This window comes from Diabrotica virgifera, chromosome 1 (genome assembly GCF_917563875.1).
Source record: "Diabrotica virgifera virgifera chromosome 1, PGI_DIABVI_V3a".
Taxonomy (NCBI): domain Eukaryota; kingdom Metazoa; phylum Arthropoda; class Insecta; order Coleoptera; family Chrysomelidae; genus Diabrotica; species Diabrotica virgifera.
In genome coordinates this window covers 30,445,471-30,461,154 of record NC_065443.1, presented here as the reverse complement: position 1 = coordinate 30,461,154, position 15,684 = coordinate 30,445,471, and the positions used below count along the sequence as shown (strand labels likewise).

At 31.7% G+C, this 15,684-nt stretch overlaps 1 protein-coding gene across 5 annotated transcripts in view; it reads right to left on the bottom strand.

Annotated features, from left to right (window-relative positions):
- Positions 1 to 15,684, bottom strand: part of LOC114328206 (rho guanine nucleotide exchange factor 11) — a 767,005-nt gene that overhangs the window by 730,735 nt on the left and 20,586 nt on the right. For all 5 annotated transcript variants that reach the window (XM_028276988.2, XM_028276990.2, XM_028276989.2 and 2 more), the window contains exons 2-3: positions 3,987 to 4,201; positions 1,282 to 1,389 (exon numbers count right to left, since the gene is read on the bottom strand). In XM_028276988.2, the coding sequence (XP_028132789.2) occupies positions 1,282 to 1,389; positions 3,987 to 4,201 (323 nt within the window). The remainder of the gene's footprint in view (positions 1 to 1,281; positions 1,390 to 3,986; positions 4,202 to 15,684) is intronic.

Sequence of the window (15,684 nt, the reverse complement as noted above, 5' to 3'; positions counted from 1 at the left end):
ATATAGATCAAATCTACCTGACAGCGACTATTCATTTCTGAATGCAATATAGGTTTGGACACAAGACCTCTTACGTTTTGTTTTTATATTTTTACTCTTCTTCCGTTGGCAGGTTTCACACATTGGTATAAAAGTATTGATCATATCAATAAAAAGTTATATTTGCTTATTTCCTGGCGGTTTCAGTCTTCAACCTATCCCGATTTCCATGAAAAATAGCAACATGCTTCAAGTATGCCAAAAATATTTTCGACAGGTACATAATATTTGATGGGATCAATTTTATTTTTGAAGCTAACTTTTTTATTTCGCCAACTTCAACAATTCTAAATCATTTTAGTCTTTGATTTTGTAATGGTGTTTTCTTGACAGACAGTTCGGCATCTTGTACTTCGACCATTAATTTATTATATATGCTTTTCGTCACAACATTGTAGTGACTTTCTTTCTTCTCTGTCTCTTCCATTTGTAAAATAATTTCCAAAACACGTTATTTTCACGTTCTTATATCTCTGCTCTCCAAAAAAAAATCTACTTTGAACTAGTATAATCTACCCTAAATGAAATCCTTTCGGATTTCTAGTTTTAACTGAATGTAGCAGTTAAATCTAGTTTTCACTAGTTAAAACTAGAATTGTCTAAAGCGCTTAGTTAAAACTAGTTTTTCCTAGTAAATTCGGGTTTTAACTGAAATCGGGTTTTAACGGTAACATATACATATTTTAAATTTTACTTCCCTATGGATGTCTTTGGATTAAAATACCTTCGACACAGCCGAGTATGCTTTGTTAGCAACCATTATCCGCTCCACATAATGTTCTGTGATGTATCTTGCGGATCTTCCCATCAAGTTTACATCAGTTGCGTACATTACAATATTCTTGGACTTATTTAAAAAAAAAGTAACGCAGAATTATAATTAATATAAAAGTAAAAGATATGAAATAAACGAAAAAATTAAGCAAATTAGACCTGGTCCAAGTATCGGAAAATTTTTGGATGTTTGTAAAAAAATTATTGGCATCTTTGAATTGATTTAATTATCGGAAAATTTGTGGATTCACAGCACTTTGCCGGTGCGTCTACTTTTCAATGTTAAACCACCTTGTCATCGACGCAACCTTACCGCAAAAATAACATTATTTTATTGTTTCTTCCGAGAAATGTATATTATAATTGTCCAATTAACCGAATCTGGTCGTGACATGTAATTATAATGATTTTAGTAGAAGATTAAAATGCTTGGTACAAAATGTTTTGTAAAAATAAAAATAAACTTACACTTAATGAGGGCAACAACCTGGGTGTGCGTCGATTGCATTACATTAACCCCATTGACTTTGACGATTTTATCCCCGGCGTGAAGACCAGCTTTCTCTGCTGCACCACCTGGAAAACAACGTGTATATTAAAACGGGCTACTTAAATATATCGGGGGTCCCAATGGGGACGTGAATTGTAAATAGGTAACAAATACAACCTTCTAAAGAATTTGCGGATGTATTTAATTTTCCATTTAAACGTTAACAAAAATAATATCACAACTCTTATAGTTGTCTTTGTAGACTTCGACAAAGCCTTCGACTCAGTAAATCAACAAAAACTCTTCAATTGCTTAGCCAAATGTATAATAGACGATAGATATTTATTAACAACCAAATATAATTATAAGAACGCAACATACAGTATGGAAGGCACTTATGGAATTAAATTGTGTCCTTGTTTTACAGAATTATAACCCGCCGAGACCAGTCGATTTTGATATAAATGTGCAGTTTTTAAATATAAATTTAAACGTACAGGATGATTGACGCAAGCCAAGCAGAGTCCATAAGCTTTATTTTTAATAAAACACCTTGTATATATTTATTACCAGAGAACGGCAGTTGTCGCCAGTGGCGCACACCCACACCCCCCTACAAGCGACATTATATATACACAAAATTTTCAATTTTCTAAATCTGACTGAATTGAAAACTGGGCCAACTCCCATCTTAAAGTTCAGGAAAAGACTCACCAATTCATATGTCAACCATCCATTTAGGTCCAAGGGTGTGGATTTTACGGCCCTTCCTATTTAGGGTCTGTTTTTCGTTCTCATCCCCAACACTCCCAAAAACTTCGAAAATTAAGTTCCACCTTTGCGGTTTCTAATAGTACTGATCATTACCTTTCCAACGCATGTCTAATTTTGAAAATCGGTTATACCATTCAAAAGTTACCGAGCTCAGAAATATGACTCAATTTCTATTTAAAAAAGAGAAAATGTTTGTGGATATGTATATATTTAGCTAGGTGCTACGTTTTCTCGACTCTGTTTTACGGAATGGAAGCTTGGACCTTGAATGCGGCATCAATGAAAAAAACTGGAATCATTCGAGATGTGGGTATATAGAAGAATTCTAAAAATATCATGGACAGAACACGTCACAAACAAAGAGGTTCTGAGAAAGATGAATAAAGAAATGGAAGTCTTAAATACAATTAAAACCAGAAAATTGGAATACTCAGGAGATATTGGAGATACAACTTGCTCCAACTCATTATGCAGGGAAAGATTCAAGGAAAAGAAGCATAGGGAGACGCAGAATATCGTGGCTGCGCAACCTGAGAGAATGGTACGGATGTACATCAAACGAACTTTTCAGAGCAGCCGTCTCCAAGGTCCGAATAGCTATGATGATTGCCGACCTCCGTCGCGGAGATGGCACTTGAAGAAGAAGATATATTTAGGTATGTATGTGTGTGGAAAAGTTAAACCGATCTGAATTTTTTCTTCTGTGTTTGAAGAAGGGGTCAGGGCCAATTCAGAACCGGTGCAGTTTGTGACTTTTGACCACCCATAAGCCAGCTCTAGGACTTGGTAGGTACAAAACGGCATATTTTTTGGGGGTATTTATCTTCGGTTCAAGAAGAGACAGGAGAACCGCAAAAACACCAAATAAATAGTGTTGCCGTCAGGATCAGGCATACACACGGCTCAGTATAGCCGAAAAACTAAAAAAACTAAACTTTGAAAATTTTGGTTTTTCGATAATTACTCAAAATTTCAACCTACGAATTGCGCCAATAACTGAGCGTTTGTAGAAGGACTCTAGAGGAATCTAACGGTGCATACCTCATATCCGGGAAAATTCGAATTTTTAAGTTATAGGCTTCATAAGTATGATCAAATCTATTATCTATGGGAAAAATGGTTTTTCAAACTCAATAATTCCTGTAAAAGCTTCAGTTATCATACTTGACCTTAGATGTATCAGATACTACTTGTCAATACGTTTCAAACTCATGTTTAGTGATCAAAATCGGTTAAGCCGTTTAGAAGTTATTAAGCTACAAAAGTATAATCCAATTAACGATTATTCCCGAAATGGTTTATGTAGTTGTAGTGGTTACGACGCTAAATTCGATCTGGCAACGGGCAATCCGAGTTTATTTACCGGCAATCCCAATATTTTTTTTCAATCTACTTCGAATAGAAAAAAAATCTGGAAGGATGGACACTAGTCACTAGATCATTTGGAAGGTAATGCGACAATGGCGACCATTTATAAAGCTTAACGTGTAATCGAGAGTATTTATAAATAACTTTGAAAAACTCCTGACACAAGAATAAAAAACCGCTAAACGCCGTAAAAATGAGTGGCGCATACAATATTCCAGCTACAAAAGATCTGATATGAAGATTACGTGGCGTGAAAATGTATTTTCATTTTGATGCAAAACAAAATTCTAGTTTTGTTTTAAAAGATTTCTATTTTTTAAAAGATATTTGCTAAATTTGAAGTAAGCGCGCCACAAAAGAGTTTCAAAATTCAAACTGTATCAAAGTTACTCTTTTGTGGCGCGTTTTACTTCAAATTGAGCAATTATGGAAAAATCTTTTAAAATAAAACTGAAGAATAAAAACGCATCAGCCTATTAATTAGATATCTAATATGGTTGACTGTAATCAAGTAAATGTAAATAAGATAAACAAAACCTACCTTCTTTTACACTTTGTACATAGACGGGGTTGTCGCCGGATACTTTCATCCCGTACCCTTTCTCATCCCTATTCACTACGACGCGCACCACGTGCTGTTGGCTTTGAGCATGATCCATAAGGGAGGCCGGCCGCCCCACACCGCCCGAGACTGGCGTGCCAGGACTTGGAGACGGCCGCCTCATGGAACCGTTCATGCACAAAGATGGGCTGTTGCTGAAACAGAAATAAAAGCAAAAATTAGTTCTCGATCGTTTTGTTTGAATTTTATTTGAAGAAAATATAGTGTCACAACAACATAGGATACTGGAACTACAGAAACTCTCATGAACTACATTGCCAGCAAAATTCTGTTAAAAATTATAATTTATTTGGACAATTTTTAATAATATCACATTTTTAATTTACCTAATAATGTATTATAATTCTTTGTGTTCTTAGTTTGTTAGTTATTTTGTTTCACCTCTTCTTTATTCCCTCTTTTGACTTTCAACTTGCTACTTCTTCTGAAGGTTCCATCTTCTACAGTTGAGTCCCTGAATCTTTACCCGTGCGTCATCATTTAAAGCATACGAAATAAGTCGATGATAAGTCGGAAATTGAAATTTACTAAACGCAACAGCAAGTGACAGTAAGTGACTTCAAATACATTAGACTATAATACATCCAACTCCCACAGAAAACTGTAAGCACGTTGCCACTAGCGCCTCTGCCGGCTTGAGTTGAACTATGTTTTCTCAACGTAAACATACAAATTTATTTTTGTTAACTTTTGGATATTGCCTTCTTTATGTATGAATAGAAAACAAAAAAGTTGTGACTGGCTAAACTTAAAAAAAAACTTTTGGATATAATTTAATCTTTGTAAATTGTGTTTGTATTTTTACACAAAATGTCTTATAAAATAGGTTCGGTAAAATGGATTCTCAGCAAATACCTAGGATGGCAACAAAATTAACTAAAAAGTGTATTATCTTGCCTCCATTCACTCCGATGAGAGGGTGTTTAGCTGCAATTTCTTTTTACAAGAAGGCTAACTCCAGACTGTATAGAAAATTTATTTTCTATTATTAACCTCATAGTGTGAAATTTAGGTGTAACTTATAAAGGGAGTTTCAGACAAAATTAATGATATATTTAAAAAGTATTTTTAAAATCATATACAAGAGAGTGTTGAAAATGTTAAATACACTGGGGTGCAAAATTAACCGGACACCTTAAAAATGGGTCATTTTTGATGTCTCAGATTTCCTGAACCTGTTTTCCGATTTAAGTGATTTTTTTAATATATTATAGCCTTATTCTTTAACAATATCGCTGTAATAGTATTGTTGCTAAACAGTTAAATTTTCATTGTATACCGAGTGTACCAAATAAACTGTGTTTTTTTCTCAAAGTTCGCATCATCCTATGGAATATTCTAGCATTTATAAAATACTGAAATTAAAATCAAATTATAGTCCAATTAAAATCCAATCCTCACCATTTTGTTTTTGATTCATTCGCGTATGTTGGATAATAACAAAGTTCGGTACTTTAACAACTAGCCATGTTTTTCATCAATACAGGGTGTTTTTACATAAGTATGGCAAACTTTAAGGGGTAATTTTGCATGAAAAAATAAAGGCAGTTTGCTTTGTAAACGGTATGTCCGCAAATGCTTCGTTTCCGAGATAGGGGCTGTTGAAATTTTTTTTAAAAACTGACGATTTATTTATTGCTTTAAAACCGGTTGAGATATGCAAATGCAAATTGCTGGGTTTTAAGACGTAGTTATTGTACATTTTTCACATACAATTAAGAATTTAATATTCACCATTGGCGTGCATACGGGTAATATGACGGCTCATATTACCCGTATGCGCGCCAATGGTGAATATTAAATTCTTACTTATATGTAAAAAAAATGTACAATAACTACGTATTAAAGCTCACCAAATTTCATTTGCATATCTCAACCGGTTTTAAAGCAATAAATAAATTGTCAGTTTGTAAGAAAAATTTTAACACCCTCTATCACAGAAACGAAGCATTTTCGGGCATAGGTTTATAAAGCAAACTGTCATTATTTTTCATGTAGAATTACTCCTTGAAGTTTGCCATACTTATTTAAAAGCACCCCGTATTGATTAAAAACATGGCTAATTGTTAACGTACCTAACTTTTTTACGGTCCAACATAAGCGAATGAATAAAAAAACAGAATGTTAAGAAAACATGAGGCTATAGTTGGGTTTTAATTTAAATATTTTAAAAATGCTAGAATATTCCACAGGGCGATGCGAAGTTTGAGAAAAAAACACAGTTTCATTGGTACACCCGGTATACAATGAAAATTTGCCTGTTTAGCAACAATAATATTACAGCGATATTGCTAAAGAATAAGGTTATAACATATTAAAAAATCACTTAAATCGGGCAACAGGTTTCGAAAATTCGAGACATAAAAAATTATCCATTTTTAAGGTGTCCGGTTAATTTTGCACCCCAGTGTATAATTTAAAATCAAAATGTTACAGGAAATGTTGTTCTGAAGCTATTTGCTTGTGGCATTTTTGCAATTAACTAGTTTTGATGGGAAATAAGCCACAATTTTACTAAAAAAATGATTTTATTAACTTTTCGACGCCCAAATCGGGTGTCGTTGTCAAAATACAAAAAATGTTACAAGAAACTCTCGAAAATGTATGTACCTACAAATTGTCACAAAACTTTTATAGATAAATATTTTGATCTTTTAATAAAAGCGTATGTAAATAAAATTAACGATAGTAAAAAGGAAAAATTATGTTAATTAAAAAGTTAAAATTAAAGAAAATAGCTCACAACTATTTAAATGTGTATTTTGATTTAATCCTATAAAAATACCTTTCTTTTAAATGCATAGTTTGTGGTTATAACTCATACCACTAGATGGCGCTATTTTGTTTGCTTCCGCAAAATTAATGGGAAATGTCAAGAGTTGAATGTATTACAGTCTAATGTATTTGGTGACATGCTGTTGGGTTTAGTAAATTTCAATTTCCGACTTATCATCGACTTATTTCGTGTGCTTTAAATGATGACGCACGGGTAAAGATTCAGGGCCTCAACTGTATCTATGGATATCAACATGGCAATTCTTATTTTACTTACAGCAGCTCTAAATAGTTGGTTGGAGCTCAGACTTCATTCCTTTAGATTTCGTAACCAGGAGGTTCATCTTCTTCCTACATCTTTTCTACATTTTATTTTGCCCTCTATAATCAAACGCAGCAGACTATAACGAGGACCTCTTACTATATGACCGAAATATTCAAGCTTCCGTCTCTTAATTGTCTGTATAATTTTTTCCTTCTTATTAACCCTATCAAGGACTTCAATATTGCTAATTTTGTCTACCCATGATATTCGTAGCATTCTTCGATAACAGCAATGCTCAAAAGCTTCCAATTTCTTAATCTATAATTGCTTCAATGACCAGGCCTCAGATCCGTAGAGCAAGGTTGTGAAAACGTAGCAGCGCAACAACCTTATCCTTAGGGTAAAAACATGCCGAAGATACATGGATGAGCGCGGTGTAGGTCGCGATCGCGGTCGAGGTTTACATCGATGACAGGCAGAACATACCAAGATACTTTCCGTATCCTGTTTTGGCATCGACATCGCTGTAAACCGCGATGCAAGGTCGCGAGGGTGAACGGGTGGCACATCCTTGGTATGTGCGATTTCATAAGAAAATTAAGGTTTGTTTTGATATCGATGTAGCGACCGCAAACGCGACCTACACCGCACTCATCCATGTATCTTCGGCATGTTTTTACCTTTAGATCCATTCTTAGGTCTCTACTACATAATAGATGTTTCATTTTCACAAATTTTGCCTTTGCTATTTCTATACGGCTTTTAATCTCTTGTGTTTGTTCAGCGTTTTGACTAACCAATGTTCCTAGATATTTGTATTTATCTAACCTTTCTATCTGGATGTTATTAATATGGAGTGTTTCGTTGTTTCGTTTATGGCTGTTTTGTAATAACCATGAATTTTGTTTTCTTTAAGTTCATTTTGGTACACTTTTCGTTCAGCCATTCTAGTACAAATTTGCTACATTCGGTACTTTTCCTCTGTATTGCCAGACCATCTTTTCCTGAATCTTTTTATGTTTCATGGATTCAAAGACGCATACTTAATTTTATCATTTCCCTAGGAGGGCTCTTAGCATTATGTTTCTTCGTTCTAGCTTTTTTGCTTTTAAGTATTAAATTTAATCTCTTCCTTTATTAGTTGTTTTAAGAACAAAAATTAATTTTTGTTGGGCGCTCCGCCACATCTTTCAATTTAATCATTCATCTTCTCCTAAATCATCGGAAATCAGTGCATTGTCATTGTTTTGTTTCCATGTCGACCATGGTCTTCCTTTTGCATTATATTTCTTGGCATATATTCTGATATTCTTGATTACTTTCCAGGCTTCTGATGGTCTTCCTATGTAACTTTCTCTAATGCTTCATTTTTTAAATTTTGCTCCCTGTTTCTTCACTTTTCTGTTAGACCTATGTACTCGTATATTCTTTATGATCCTTATTGTCATTTGTCTTAACTAAAGCTTATGAGCTCCTTTTTTACTATAATTATTGTATCTTTGATATTCAGGTTCGACTTTAACAAATTCTAGATTCTATAACTTTGTTGATAAAATTCTTCTGTATTCATATCTTCTCTGTTGATTTGTTGCAATTTTTCTGCTAATATAATTTTATATAAAAACTTCACTGTTTCTTCAGTTAAGACGTCAATGTTGAAGTTCTCTTCTGTTATTTCTAATTCTGTTCATCTGTTTCTGTTAGTTTTGATGTTTGCAATTGGTTATTACCTTTTTGATACATCGCTTTGTTGTCATTTGTCACCTTTGTTCTCATTTTACAGAAATAGCATATCCTTAACCTCCATGTTACAGTTATTTCCTTTGTGATTAATTTTTATTTATGATTGATGCAAGTCTTTTATTTTCACTAACCTAGATTATTTGTTTCTATTAAAACAATAATTAGTAAACAATTCTAAAGCTTGTAATTAATTATGTGGAATGTGACAGGATTTAAAAACACAGACTACATATTTAATCAAATAACGCCAGCAATTATTCACAAATGTGACAAAAACTTTCTCTGTAGTTTTTGTGGGTTTATGCAATGTTACTTTTTCCAAATTTAAATAAATTATGAGTAACAGTTGTTACTCATAATAAACAATAAAATAACAACAAGAGATTTATATATGGTTCTGAAACTATTTTCTTTTGGCATGTTTCACACTGAATAGGTTATATTTTAAAAAACTAGAATCATTTTAAATCAGATTACATGATTTTTGTTTTGAAGTTTCGACTGCCATTCCGAGAAGTATTTTCAAGAAAGCGCATGAAGCTTCATCAAAAATATCGGGAAGAACAGATTGTACAATATAGCCCGATCAAAGAACAATCTGACCAAAAAAAAAAATAAAGGAAGGATGAAAATTTGGGAATAGGTAGATGAAATTGTCTATTACTATATAAGAAAAAGTTTACAATTCTACATCCCCCCATTTTACAAAAATTGGGGATAAACCCCCTTCTCGGGGGTGAAAAAATATATATTCAAAATAAGTCCGGAATTGGATAAATTGACTAATTCTAAACAACTTTTGTTCTATAGAGTTTTTTCACTAAGCCAATACTTTTCGAGTTACTTGCGAATGAATAGGTTCATTTTTAACAAAAAAAAACATGTTTTTGGACGGTTTTTCGAAGATAACTCAAAAAGTAAGTATGTATTTTATCGAAAAAATTATTCTTTGCACAAATATAGCATAATAAAAGTGAAAAAAATGGTGTATGCATAAAGTCTGTATATCCAGTAGAAGCAAAGTTGTAGCTAATGAAAAGTATGTTATTATTCATCAAATTCCAAATCTAATATTTCAACGTGAAATAACCAAAAAACGGAGCACTTTTCGGGAAAAACTCATTACAACTTTTTTAAACTGTTTAAAAAAAGGTGTATTTTTGTTTAACTGTTAAAAAAACTTCCAACACTAAAAGTAAGTGAGTTACGCTCAAAATATTCTTGGCCCCTTTTATTTTTTGGTAAAAAGAATCGCGAAAATCACCCCCTAATTAGCATCCCAAATAAAATTAATCGTTACTGCTTCAGAAGTTACTTTACTACTTTACTTATGTATTCTTTATATGATCTGTAAGTTCCATCGGTTCAAAGTGCTTATTTTTAAAAAGGCTATAGTTAGAATGGCTTGAAAGAGTCACTAATCACGAGTGTATGCAAATATTGAACAGCCATAGCATAACCAATTTTTGTCTAACAGGAAATCAAAAAATCCAAAATATTCAGAAAAGCAAAACGTACATATTATTATTCTTTGAGATTTTTGGTAGTGCTTACTAATAATTTTTAAGTTATTTAAAAAAAAATGGAATTTTTTTCAAAATTAAAAAAACAATTCTACTTTAAAACCAAATTTTTTTAAAATGAGCACTTTGAACCAATGAAACTTATAGATCATATAAACAATACTAAGTAAAGTATGTAACTTGTGAAACGGTAACGATTAATATTACTTGGGATGCTAATTAGGGATTGATTTTCGCGATTCTTTTTACCGAAAAAGAAAATGGACCAATAATATTTTGAGCGTAACTCACTTACTTTTAATATTAGAAGTTTTTTTAACAAACAAAAATAAACCTTTTTTTAATCACTTGAAAAAAGTTGTAATGAGTTTTCTCCGGAAAGTGCTCCGTTTTTTGGTTATTTCATGTGGAAATATTCGATTTGGAATTTGGCGAATAAGAACCTACTTTTCGTTAGCTACAACTCTGCTTCTACTGGGTCTACAGACTTCATGCATACATCCTTTTTTTCACTTTTTTATAAGCTATATTGTTGCTAACAATATTTTTTTCGATAAAATACTTATTTTTTGAGTAATTTGCGAAAAACGGTCCAAAAACATGTTTTTTTTTTGTTAAAAATGAACATGTTCATTCGCAAATAACTTAAAAGTATTGACTTAGTGACAAAACTTTATAGAACAAAAGTTAATAGAATTAGTAATTTTATCCAATTCCGGACTTATTCTGAATGTATATTTTTTCACCCCCCGAGAAGGAGGTTCACCCCCAATTTATTTAAAATGGAGGGGATGTAAAATTGTAAACTATTTCTTATGTACCTAATAATAGACAATTTTAACTACCTATTCCTAAGTTCTCATTCTTCATTTCTTTTTTTGAGGTTTTTATAAAGTTTCGTGTTCTTTGATCGGGCTCATGATACAATAACCCAAGATATGATATGGAGCGTTCCTAATTTCGTTCAGGTCGCGCATGACGTCACGTTGTGAATAGATCCTTTAAATTTCGAATACATTGCCATTATGATTTGGAGATTTTAGCTTTTAACATCAGGTGTGGGAGCACGCCAAATAGAATTCTATTTTAGTGACGTCACGTTGCCTAGCAACCGTCGATTCTCCCATTATGATATTCTATTTTGTGACGTCACTAAAATAGAATTCTATTTGGCGTGCTCCCGCACCAGTTGTGAAACTTTCTACAAGTGCTGTTTTCTTTAGTATGATTAAATATAATTATTGAGAACATATTCTAATAATAAAAATCAATCGGAAACAGATTTTTTTATTATTAGGCAACATACGTCTAATTATACAGTGTGGAAGGCACTTGTAGAATAAAATGATTTCTGTCCTTGTTTCGAAAAATTATAAAAAACGCTGATACTCGTCGATTTTTAAATAAATATCTGCACTTTTTAAACACAAATTTAAATTTACAGGGTGATTCATAAAAGTCAAACAGAGTCCAAAAGCTTTATTTTTAATAGAACACCCCGTATATTTTTATATTTTTAAAAGCTGCTTAACAACCTGATTTTAACTAACTATATCATGTAGGGTGAATTATGAACAATACAGGATGAAATTTTGAAATTATTAACTATGGAATCCACGTATGGAATAAAATTGTTTGTGTCCTTATTTTAAAAATTATAAAAAATGCCGGAACAGGTCAACTTTTAAATTTAAATGGGCGCTTTACACACGTAGATTTAAATTTACAGGGTGATTTACGCAAGTACAGCATAGTCCATGATCTTTAGTTTTAATGGATCACCCTGTATATTTTTATGTGCTTAGAAGCTACTTTATAACTTCATCTCAAAAAAAATGTATTATTCGGGTTCATTATGAATAATACAAGGTGAAATTTTGAAAACGTGAAATTTTTAAATTATTCATAAATTTCGTCAAGACATTAAAGATCTTCTTCTTCTTCAGGTGCCGTCCTCGTTCCGAAGTTTGGCTATCATCAAGGCTATGCGTATTTTTGATACCGTAGATCTAAATAATTGGCAGCTGCTGCACTTGTACCAATCTCTTAAATTCTTCAACCATGAATGTTTTCTTCTGCCAATGGATCTTTTACCTATTATTTTTCCCTGAATAATTAATTGTAGTAGCTGGTACTTTTGTCCCCTCATTATATGTCCAAAGTATTGCAGTTTGCGCTTTTTAATAGTAAGCGCAAGTTCTTTTTCTTTCTGCATCCTTCGCAACACTTCCATGTTTGTCACTCTCTCTGTCCACGATATTCTCAGTATCCTGCGGTACATCCACATCTCGAATGCTTCCATTTTCCTTGTATCGATCTTTTTCAGTGTCCAAGCTTCCATTCCATAGAAAAGAACTGACAGCACATTAAAGATACAAAACCAAAAAAAAAATAAATATTATTTATACTTAGTTTAGAAAATATATTATGTCTTTATTTAGCTAAAATGCCATTATTATATACATACTTTACTATTATTTAAAGTATGATAAATTATTAGATAATTTCAAAATTTTATGTAGGTAGGTACCTATTTAATATCTTGACGAAAATTTAACCTATATAATTTTAAAATTTCATCTTTTATTATTCATAATAGGCCCTATACAATACACTTTTTTGTGATGAAGTTATTTAGCAAATTCGAAAAACATAAAAATATACAGGGTGTTTCATTACAATTAAAGATCATGGACTATGATAGACTTGTGTGGATCACCCCGTATATTTTAATTAATGTTTAAAGAGAGCACATCTAAATTTAAAAGTTGACGTATCCTAGCGTTTTTTATAATTTTCTAAAATAAGAACACAAACAATTTTATCCCATAAGTGGTTTCCATACACTGTAATTTCAAAATTTCACCCTGTATTATTCATAATACACCATACATGATATAAGTCGTTGAAATCAGGCCGTTAAGTAGCTTTTAATAATATAAAAATATATAGGGTGTTCCATTAAAAATAAACTATACCAGGCTTGCGTGAATCACCCTGTTTAAATTTAAATTTAAAAAGCCTACATTTATATATAAAAATGAACGGGTTTCAGCGTTTTTTAAAATTTTTTAAAACAAGGACAGAAATAATTTTATTCCATAAGTGCCTTCCACCCTATATATAATAGATGTATTATACACCCTGTATAATACATGTACAGACGATGAAATAAAGGTAACAATAAAATTGTAATGTATTAAATGATAAAAAAAAATAAAGCTGCGATAGTCATGAAGCACATCAGTTATATTTTTTTATTACTTAAGTTCTCTTATTCATTAATTATATTTATGATCACACCTCCTAAGGACTATTCAAATCTAACTATGAATATAATATTTTTGATAACAGTGTAACAAATTATAAGTAAAATTCACCTTAACGACGTTCTACACCTTCGTTGCGGGGTATGCCTCTCAGAGGAAAGGGGGGAAACTTATATGCAAGCGAAACAGTATTTTCGAAACAGTATTTTCACTTTTATTTAATAATGGTACGGTAAACAATCCTCATTTTTTAATATGTTATTCCTTGCAAAAAAACCTTTAATTTAAGCACAAATAATTAAAAATCGTAAATTTGAGTCAAAAGGTATTAACTTTTTAAGAGCGAAACATGATTTCGAAACAGTATTTTCACTTTTATTTAATAATGGTACGGTAAACAATCCTCATTTTTTAATATGTTATTCCTTACAAAAAAACCTTTAATTTAAGCACAAATAATTAGGAATCGTAAATTTGGGTCAAAAGTTATTAACTTTTTAAGAGCGAAACAGTATTTTCGAAACTGTATTTTCACTTTTATTTAATAATGGTACGGTAAACAATTCTCATTTTTTAGTATGTTATTCCTTACAAAGAAACCTTTAATTGAAGCACAAATAATTAAAAATCGTAAATTTGGGTCAAAAGTTATTCACTTTTTAAGAATTCCCATAAGAGCCCATGTTAAAACTTAACTTTGAACCTTAATAGTAAATAAACGGCACGGTAAAACAATTTTTAAAAAATCAAGTCTTAGTTTTTTGAAGTAAACTATAACATACTAAAATTTCATGCAAATCCTTAATTATTTGCCGAAGGTGTAAAACATCGTTAAACACAAAAATAAACAGTGTTTACTATACGACAACACTGAATATAATGCTGATCTACTCACAGAGTGACGTAGCTACGTTGGCTCCGCCTACCTGCTCCATGTCATATCTTCTGTTATTGTATCATGGATCGAATATTTTTGGAACCACTCTACAAAAAACTGAAATCGCACGTAATTAGCACTGGTACGGGAATGTTTAGGGAAATTAAATGAATTAACAATTGAAAAATACTGTCAGCCGCCTCGACTACAGATGGTGGGTACTTGCAATTTACCATGCTCAAATTTTTTAACATGTTTTTTGTGAAGTCCAAATGTGCTGCTTCTATAAATGTTTTTTTTCAAATTTTTTCAATTTCAAATAAAAACTTTCAACCATCCTCGTAAGTTTTATAACTTTGAAAGAAAAATTATTCATGGGATCCCTCTAGTAGTGGTACTTTATAGTTTTTGACCATTACTCTGAAGATTACTTTATAAGCCGAAACGCTCGAAATAAAAATTAAATATTTTTACACACTTCAAAAATACTTTTTTTACCGTTCATCCATTTTAAATTAATTAAGGGGCTATCCTAGTGTAAAAGTACGAAATTCATATACTTTTTTTGGGAATTTCTAAAATAAAAAGTACTGTACCAATTGTTTTGAGCATTTGCATGAGTATTTACTATAAAAAGAAGTACAGGCAAAACAATTTTCATAAAAAAATATTGAAAGTTAAACGATTTATGCGCCATCTACTGGCACCGTGAAAATAAAAACATGGCTCCACTGCTGCAGTGATTGGGACTAATAGAAATCCTGAAACACAAAATTTCAAAGTGATTATTGAAATATAAGTTATTTCCTATACCATCAACTAAGATTTTTGAAAAATATTAAAATTTGGAAAAATGACGAAGTGTTGAAAACAATTTTTAAAATTAGCTAAAACATTTTCAGTTTCAAAAACCGCCAAATTGACATTTTTTATCCGATCAAAAAACCTCTAGTTGATGGTATAGAAAATAACTCATATTTCAATAATAACTTTGAAATTTTATGTTTCAGGACCTCTATTAGTTCCAATCACTGCAGCAGTGGAGCTATGTTTTTGTTTTCACGGTGCCAGTAGATGGCGCATAAATCGTTTAATGTTTAATATTTTTTTATGAAAATTGTTTTACATATACATACTTCTTTTAATAATAAATGCTCATGCAAAT